The 9,997-nt window shown below is 41.4% G+C and overlaps 1 protein-coding gene across 1 annotated transcript; it reads right to left on the reverse strand.

Moving 5' to 3' along the window:
• Positions 1 to 2,975: 2,975 nt before the first annotated feature.
• ISCA1 (iron-sulfur cluster assembly 1) lies at positions 2,976 to 8,933 on the reverse strand (the record flags this gene model as incomplete). Its single annotated transcript, XM_010138920.1, has 3 exons — positions 2,976 to 3,520; positions 6,282 to 6,387; positions 8,880 to 8,933. Coding segments are annotated over 3 exons (309 nt in total), but the record flags the coding sequence as incomplete, so codon positions are not given.
• Between the last annotated feature and the right edge of the window lie 1,064 nt (positions 8,934 to 9,997).

A 9,997-nucleotide genomic window follows, 5' to 3' on the forward strand; every position in this document is an offset into this window, starting at 1 on the left:
CCGGGTAGGGAGCTCGGGGAGTTCTGCTGCCAGCAGAGCCCTGCACGGGCTGGGAAACGGCCTGGAGAGCGTGGAGACACCGTGCTTCAGTTCAGCGGTTCCTCCTGCCCTGCGGAACCTCCCCGTCAGGATGAGTTGCATACTGAACTGCTCAGTGTTCTCCTGAGTAAGGTGCTCTTGAGCCACTCAGAGGGAGTTATAAAAAAGGGGTGCATCAGGAATACTGGCTGGTACAAGCGTTTTTCATGTGTTCTGCAAGAACTCCAGCAGAAAGGTAACTTGGTTTTCAGCCGCCTGGCTGCATGATTTGCTTCCCTCTCCAGCATCATGAATATCCAGCTGTTACCAACAACCTCTAGCATTTTCCCCACATCTGTTACTTCACCCCTATCTTTCAAATGGGCACATAACAGGAAAAGACTTAGCTTCAGAGATGGGAAGTCGGTGTCTAAGTGAAAACCCCAAAGGTGTCGTGAACACAGCACGCTATGGGATGTTGGTACCATTATACAGCATGTGGAATGGCCAGGAAAGCCCTTTGACTCTCACCCTCAAGTTGCCTAGCCAATTAAAAACCTTTTAATGTTCAACAGTCACTTTGATCAAAACCATTATCCTGCATTAAAACATACCACGATGACTTTTTCTGGCATGTAGAAGCCTTCAAAATAAGCATCTTGCCTGTTAGAATTGTTACCCTGAGAATGGTGTGTAGCAGAAGTCTGTGCGGTAGCAGCCCACCCTTCCCATACGTGTAAATACCTTTCTGTACATAGTTAATTAATTTTTCCCTGTACGCTTCTATGCTATTCCAATGCTGCTAATATTTAGAAATGTTTAATGTTTCTGGGTAACATTAACTCGGGTAACAGTAAGACGTATCCACTTCGTAATCCCAGCATACAAACCTATTCTCTCCCCTCAGCGCTTATTACTGTAAACAGAATCACTGCAGGTAGGAATATTTCATGTTTACCAGCTGGCAATCTTTATTATTATAACTGAAAACTCCACATACAGTATTGCACAGAATTATAATGGATCCATCAACAAAACCATATTCCTATGCAACTGCAAATAGCACTTTAACAGAAGTTTAACACATTGTGCGTTAGGTGTCTTTGTAAAGTGACAATTTACGGATTATTTATTTCATGGATATACAGAAGTGCAAACTTTCCTTCAAGGCGTACACAGAAAACACATGGAAAAGGTTGCTGTATGTGCCGCAGGTCTAAAAACCCCCCATCTCCCCCACCTCAAAACACACTAAAACAAGTAAAGTAAGTCCTCGCACTCTGAGCAACCACTGGTGCTCACAGTCAGTCTTGCCATCTAGCAGGCAGCAGAGAAACGCAACCTGAAGAGATGCCCTTAGCTTGGAGTTTTAGACATACTAATGCAGCTACACTACATCAACTGCAGCTTTTTGTGTAGCAAGACTGTAAGACTTACGGCTCTATAAATGCCACCGCGCCAGTGTATTACCAGTAGTTCCTGAATTACTATATACAGTAACTGCGTAAAACAGCTGACTGTTGAAGCAAAGAGTGTTTTTACATCAAAGGTGATACAGTGTACAATCAAAATTCAAGTGTCTAATATTAAACTACAGGTGTGGAAATTCTAACCTTCTGTTCCTGTGCACTACGTAAAACAGACAAAGAATTACTTGATCATTTTTCATTTCCATTCTTCCCTCTACTGCTTTCCCCAGGTATAAAGGGAATAAAAACGTATCTGCAACGCTGTCCTCAGCACATTGCTATTTCAAAATCGTTGACAGGCACGTGGGTACAACTGTCCAGATCCACACAGCCTCTACGTTCTCAACACGCAGCCTAAATGCTCTCAGTTCACTCCCATCTCAACACCTTCTGGTCTCGGACTGCAAGGTCCCAGTCCCTGTTGTCCCTACTTTTTAATTTACAGTTTTCACCAGCTGATCAGTTGCCCAGGCAGGTAAGTCATCTTCTCGTGTGCACAAACGAGCTGCTTCGCTGCACAATGTCGTCTTTAGACCATCAGGGAAACGTGGAGATAAAAGGATGGAACAGTGCTTCTCCCATGCCACCTTCTGGGAAGGCCTGGAGAGACATTTACCCTCCTGCCTAAGCACCAGCGAAGAAGTGCTGAAGACTATATAAACTTGAAAAACACTGGTTTACAAAAACAAAATTCTGATTAGGAGAAAGTTTGTTTAAATTTGAAGGAAAAAACAGCCTCCTATAAACACAGTATTTCAATTACTGTCTAGAGCAATTTAAAACAATTATTAAATACTAGGGATTTTAAATTATGAATCCTTTTTCTCCTGTTAGCAAGTTAAGATAGTAGTTAAATAGGAGTTACCGTAAGCTTTGGTGAAAACCCTAGCATCTACATGGCCTGAGCTCTATTTTGTAATAACAAAATTAGCAGCAGAAATGACTACAAAAAAAAAAAAGAAAAAAGCATCAAGAAGTGTAAGATTTCTGTCTCAGAAAAAGCGTCCATAGCTTCTGGTGCACTGAGAGCACATTCTGTGAACACGGGGAATCAGAACGCTAAGGCAGTTTTACCAACTTTGCAATTTGACTCAGGTAAGATAAAATGACAGAAATGTGAGAAACAAGGCCTCTGTGTATCCTTTAGTGCTCCTGTGCATGAATATATTTCATGCTCTTGAAAATTATTTTCTAAGTACAAGAGAGACCATGCCTTCAACGAGGAAAGGGACAGAATTAAAACCGGGTTGGCCCATTTCAAACTATTTCTACAAACAGCGCTATCGTAGTCTACCATGCATGAGAAGATGAACTTCTTTTTGGACTTCCCGACTGATGGGAAAATGAACCACACATAAAAAGATGAAAGCATAGAAACTACAAAAAAAGGTAAGCATCTCCCCAACCACAGTGACCTCTGAAGCTGAGGACTGTGCCTGTGTATGTATATAAATCTTTATGAACAAACACATAAAAATGGTGGAGGTGTTTTTGTTTGCTTGTGTTTGGTTCTTTCCCCCCCAGATCAAAGCTGAGTACACAGGCAATATAGTCTTTCAAATGGGATTTGGATGGGGAATTGTGAGTGGACACAGAACATGACAAAGGAACAGAACAGTGAAATTTTATTTCCTTGGCATGTGAAAGTACAGAGATGTTACTACAGCACTTACTGTTCTTACCTTTTGGATCCCAACTGATTACAGCACAACTACACCAGTGGTGGAATTTAACACAGAATTTACATTTTCAAAATCATTTATTATTCTTAATGGTATCCACACTTTATGCAGCCTACAAACCTGAAGAAAATGCATTTGCTTCCGAAAGTCACAACAGTAAGTGTTCTGCGGAGTTCAAAGTCAAAGAAGTTGTCCTGAGATTTCAGATGTTAAAGCTTTCTCCACAGCCACATGTTCCTTTGATGTTTGGATTATTGAAGACAAATTCACTGGACAGTTTGTCTTCTACATAGTCCATTTCAGTTCCTAGAAGTGTCAGCTGTGCCTTCTTCTCAATAAACACTCTAACCCCTTAAAGACAACAAAGAAAAGACCACATAAACAGCAAAATCGTCTTCACTTGGAAATTCTCTTTTGAGCAGTGATAAAAAAGTGGAAGCTAAATACGAAGATGACCGTGTGACCTGGGTTTCCCTGGCCTAACCTGGGGCATTTTTCATCTCTTTTTTCACTCTTCCTATAAAAGTCTAGAACCATTATTTGTGTGTGCACATGAATGTACGTGGTTTTTGAGGGAGGATTTAAAAGCTTGATGCCCAGGGAAATAAGCTGCAGAACCTGGGAACAAATCTCAGCTTCAACACTTAATTCCCATGCATTACAGCCAGTAACTCATTTGCTATCATTCTTAAAAGTCTGTGCATCCAACAAGATGCTCCAAAACCTTGAAAAAACAAGTGTTCCTCTCTCAAAATGATTGGTTTTGCTCTGCCACAAGTGTTAGGTTTACACTGACTATTAGCACTGAATCCTGTAACAAGGAAAATGTATAAACTTTCAAAGATGTCGCAACATTTAAGGATTAATAGTTCATCTTCTGAACTAGAAAGGGCTCCCTTCTCCAGAGCATACAAAGTATCTGCCGCTCTGGAAAGTAACTGAACTTTGAAACTGCAAATCCGACACCGAGGTGTGAGTGGACCGCATTAGTGGTCCACAGACTAAGAAATAATAAAAATAAAGATGCAAGGCTGTATCAGCAAACAGCAACAAGAACTTACTAAGTTACATGAGAGACTGCTGGAAAGGTGCTTCATCACAGCAGACATGGAGACAAAGCGTGTTACTAACACAACTCAACTCTGTGGACTACTGAGGTGAACCTACACACATTTTGGAGGTGAATTTGGAAGGTAACGGACAGTGAAGGCTATACCTAATGGAAGAGTTTACGGACCTGAAGCAGTCGCTCACTACCTAAAAGCCAGAAAATCTGTGCTGGGATCCAAAGCCACCATCTCACTGAGCACAGAGCTACGTAAAAGTCAGAGCCCTCACAAAACAAAACAGAAAACACACATACACAACTGAAATAGCGTCTGGCTTTAGAGACTTAAGGTCTCAGACCTGACTGACCTTCCTTAAGAAACAAACCAGGAAATGCCTTCTGCAAAACATGGCTTCAGCCCTGCAATGCTAGAGCAGACAGGAGCCAAGCAGGGGAGGCACCTCCAGAAGCTAGCAAAATTTCACATCAAGAGGCACCAGGCACCTGCAGAATGAGGTGGCAGTCCCTACCTCGCATACTCTGGTCCAGTTTAATCATTTGCTAAGGTTCCCACTAATTCTCTGTTTAAGAGAATAAAATCTTTGAGTTTGTCACAGGTATTGTGAAGACAGCTGGAAGATGGGCTCTGCCTAGCAGCATAGCTCCTGTGAGAAAATAATTGTGATATCCCTCTTAAATTTAAAACTCTTACTTTGCCACCAAATTAATATTCCTGAACATAATATAACAGAGTTCGATAATGACTAAAAAACCCCCAAACCACCCCACAGAAGGAATTTTAGCAACTTTTATAGAAAAAGAACAGAAACTAAAACAAATACTTCTGTAAAAATCCACATTTAACAAAAAGACCACTGTCAGAAATTTTTATAAAAATGGAAAAATACATAGATTTGTCCTGGTTCTGGCTGGGATAGAGTACATTTTCTCCATAGTATCTTCTATCAGCTGTGTTTTGTGTTTGTGCTGGAAACAGTGCTGATAACACAGGGATGTTTTCCTCATTGCTGAGCAGTAATTACACAGCATCAAGGTCCTTTCTGCTTCTCACGCCACCCCACCAGGGAGTGCACAAGAAGCTGGGAGGGGACACAGTGGGGACAGCCGACCCCAGCTGACCAAAGGGATATTCTGTATCACGTGACATCACGCTGAGCATCTACAGCTGGTGGGAGGAGGAGGAAGGGGGAAAGTTTGGAGTGATGGTGCTTGTCTTCCCAAGGAACTGTCACGTGTGATGGAGCCCTGCTCTCTGGGGGATGGCTGAGCACCTGCCTGCTGATGGGAAGTGCTGAATGAATTCCTTGTTTTGCTTTGCTTACACATGTGGCTTTTGCTTTAACCATTAAACTGTCCTTAACTCAACCCTTAAGTTTTCTCACTTTTATCATTACTTTTCCCTCCATCCCATGGTGGGAGAGTGAACAAGTAGCTGTGTGGGGCTTAGTTGCCAGCTGGGGTTAAACCACAACAGGAACTTTAGCAATACTTACCAGGGGATGCTCAATGAAATGATCAGGCAGAAAATTTAAATACTAGTACACAAAAATAAATTTAAAAATACTCTTAAAATCACAGAACCCCTTGTTACAAAGCAAAGGTCAAGAGCATAAGGAGGTTAGAAACAAAGTACGAACCAATGAAAGTAAGACTAGTTAAGAGAAGATAACTGGGAAAATTGCTTGCAAATATTTACTTTGTCAAGTCTTGGTTTAGGTATACTGACAAAGTACTTCTTTATATATGCATTGTTCTGTGTTATTCTCTAAATATCTGTAATTAGCCACCTCCAAAGACATGGACAACGGACTCGACTTTTCTGGTGGAGTATTCACTGATGCAGAGACTGCGAAGCCGCGGATTGTAACTAACTGGTTAATTCCAAAGAGAAATTAAGGTGACAACAATTCTCATTACAGAAGAGAGGACCTCTGGCTACGATTTGTTACTTTGAGTTAGTCCTAACCTGTGCCTCAGCAAATCTTTAATAGGTTATTCTTCTGCACCACCACAGAAGGTTGTTCTGCCGCATAAGACACTCACCGTCTTGAACTACTTCTTCATCAGAGTCTCCTTTCGATTTTGTATATTCTAATGTGTAAGAAAGCCCGTTGCATCCTCTTGTACGAACACCTACTTTCACACCTACCTAAAACAAAAAAAAACCCAACACCATGACTTTTTGAAAACTGATTCCAGAAGACTGAGATAAAAAGACTGCAGAACAAGAAAAAGCTGACATATATTATTCTCCACTGCCTCAAAGCAGAAGTGAATTACATTAACGGATTAAGAGGGAACTTTTTTTTTTCTCCTTTTACAAAATTGACTGCCAAGGCAAGCAACAGATGTGTGCTACTGTGGATCAAGCCCTGAAGTATGTTGAAGTTTCAAAGTAATAAACTGTTGGCACTCCTGCAGGTCTCACAAAGTCAGTCAGATTTCAAAGATGGCTGTTCTTGTAACTTCAAACTAGTTTACTCAGATGTTAATTCAGGTGCTATGTTAAGAGTAACGAGACAGGAATGCAATGGTGAAGCTGTGAGGCCAAGAGAAGGGCAGTTCCCAGATTTTCACAGACCTCTTTTAATGACACCATCAGAAAACTTGCTTCAAAACCAAAGCTTTGAAAAATGTACTTCTATTTCTTCATTACCTTTATTGCCAGCCTCACTTAAAAAGCAACCCCCTCCTTAAACCATATTTATTTGCTTACTGTTTTAATCAACCTTAAAAAACCACCTAGTCAGCACGTTCATAACATTCACAGTATCTTACAAACCTGACAGAAGAGCATCTGTGTACGTAAAGAACCCAGAAAAGATTTTAAGCAAACAGAAAACTATTTGTTCACAAGTGTCTTTCAAAAGCATCTGTACCACCTTCCACACACCAGTGCTTCACAGCAAAAGAGGAAAATTACATTGCCGATGTCTGTCACCAACGTCACAACAAAAACGTGCCCAAACTTGTCATCAAGTGGGATCTCAGACAAACAGCATTTGATCTTTTCAGACTAAATGCCTTTCTCTACAGAAACTGCTACAATTAATGGGCTGAAGAATGCAAACACCATTTATAGCAAGGTGATGACTGAACAGGCTGAGGGTTTCCCTCGTCTGGTTTAAAACATTTGAACAAAGAGTCGAGTTAGTTGCAGATGCACAGAAAGGAAAAGAAACAACAGGCCTTGTATAAAAGTTAAAAGAGAAATATTCTCCCTGAAATAATACTGCCCTGGTTTCAGCTGGAGCAGTTAATTTTCTTCCTAGTAGCCAGTACAGCGCAGCGCTCTGGATTTAGGATGAGAACAACGCTGACAACACCAGGATGTTTTAGCTGTGGCTAAGCAGTGTTTACACAAAGTCAAGGACTTTTCAGCAGTGGCTGGGAGTGCGCAGGAAGCTGGGAGCGGATACAGACAAGGACAGCTGACCCAAACAAGCTGAAAGGGTATTCCATACCCTACGATGTCATGCCCAGTATAAAAGCCGGGGGACACTGTGTCTCGGGAACTGACTGTGCATCGGTTGGCAAGTGGTGAGCAACTGCATGATGCACCACTTGTTTTGTTTATTTTCATTATTTTATTATTATTGCTGTTGCAATTTTATTATTATTATAATTTTCTTCCTTTTCCATCCTTAAACTGTCTTTATGTCAACCCACAAGCTTTTACCTTTTCAAGTCTCTCCCCTGTCCCACTGGGGGAGCGGGAAGGAGAAAGTCCATGGCTGTGTGGTGCTTACTGGGCAGCTGGGGTTAAACCACCACAAATACTAACTGTAAAGAAGAAAATCTAATGCTTGTTTTTATAAGACTCTGGGTGTTTTTCCCCCCAGAAGAAAAGATGACACTATCAGTTATTTGGAGAAATGCTGATTACTTAAAAAAAATACACTGTCTGGCAAGTTTCCTAAGATTTAGATTTTCCAACGGGTATGAATCCTTCTTTATTAACATAAATGTCAATGAGAATTCCTACAAGAATTTAATTAGTAATGTCTTAATACCACCAGCTGGAGATCTCCTTCTCTACCAGATGTCATTACTATGCTGTACTAAAATATTTCATTAAAATACATCTCAAAAATAATTGGAAGCTTGAGTTTTTTCAACTATCTATCTCAAAAGTAACAGCACAGTGAAACGTCATTAGTCATTATTTCCTGCATTTTATAAAAAGAAATGAAGCTTGGTATGTAAACAAGCTTATGCATACTCCTACGTTAGCCAGAACACTCTGCGATCACGAGCTGTGCTAATTCCCCAGCACAGTGTACGGGCTGGCCCTGTTTATACTTACATGCTCTGGCTTATCTTTAAGGAGCTGTTTTATCTTCTGAACAGCTGATGGCGTCTGAAAAACAAAAACATACCCACCAGTTTGAAATAATTTTTGTTTATTTGCAGTGAGTGCTTACACATATTGAAGTGTGCAGTGTACGCAGCTACTATCTATCTCAAAAGTAACAGCACAGTGAAACGTCATTAGTCATTATTTCCTGCATTTTATAAAAAGAAATGAAGCTTGGTATGTAAACAAGCTTATGCATACTCCTACGTTAGCCAGAACACTCTGCGATCACGAGCTGTGCTAATTCCCAGCACAGTGTACGGGCTGGCCCTGTTTATACTTACATGCTCTGGCTTATCTTTAAGGAGCTGTTTTATCTTCTGAACAGCTGATGGCGTCTGAAAAACAAAAACATACCCATCAGTTTGAAATAATTTTTGTTTATTTGCAGTGAGTGCTTACACATATTGAAGTGTGCAGTGTACGCAGCTGTAGTATAAAAAAATTCTATTCCAGTTCCTGGCACTCAGATTTCGTTAGTTTACGTTTATCTCGTATCTGCAAAGTCCACCTCCAGCATCAGCCCCCGTCACTGTGGACTAGCCCGCATTCCGCTGAAAGGAATGGCTGATCTGAAGGCAGGCACTCTGTTGTAGAACAGATGCTGCTAAATGTAATCTGCGTAGAACACACCTCTTCCCTCCCAGCTCCTGACACACACACTGGCAGCACGCAGATAGCTCAAGAACTGGACTCCGTCACATTCTGCTGTTTGGGTGCTTTTTCCTCCCCCCCCAAATTCAGTTAAGCAGATCTGCTCTTGTGCAGCTTTTGTCACATACACATTACAGACAAAGATATAAAGATCAATAAGGCACAACGTGTTTATGGCCTGCTTCTCTCTTCCCACTCACCTAGAGGGGATCTGTGACCTTTCAGCAGACACGTTCACTGTTCATGCAGATCAAGTGCTTGCAGAAATGCAAGAACACAACACAAACGCAAAAATTTCCATTACATGCTTAGAAGTTTCTACGACACTGAGAAAAGGAAAAGCATTACTAATCTGGAGTTCCTATCACGAGCAGACTTAAACGCTCGAAGCACTCTGCAAGCAGACTTACAGTGGAGAATCTTTTTCCAATTACTGATACTATTCTTTATTTGCTACAGAATCACTAATGAAAAGGAATTACCTGCTCTAACAACTGACTGCACTATATGCTCTTAATCTGACCCTGCTCCTGCAAGGCACTGTGCCTCCCCCTGCAGCAGCCCCTCTGCACAGCACAGCCTCCCCGCGGCGCCACTAGCAGCAGACGCGCTCCCAAACAGCCTCTGCAGATAACGCATCTCCGTTTGTTCGCGTGTTTTAAACACACAAAAAATAAATTCATTTTTTATTTGTGACTCTGCAGAAAGGGCCCCCTCGTGAAGAGGCCCTTACAGCCTCCCCGCAGCC

The sequence above is a fragment of the Buceros rhinoceros genome, unplaced genomic scaffold, assembly GCF_000710305.1.
Source record: "Buceros rhinoceros silvestris isolate BGI_N320 unplaced genomic scaffold, ASM71030v1 scaffold15156, whole genome shotgun sequence".
Lineage (NCBI taxonomy): Eukaryota > Metazoa > Chordata > Aves > Bucerotiformes > Bucerotidae > Buceros > Buceros rhinoceros.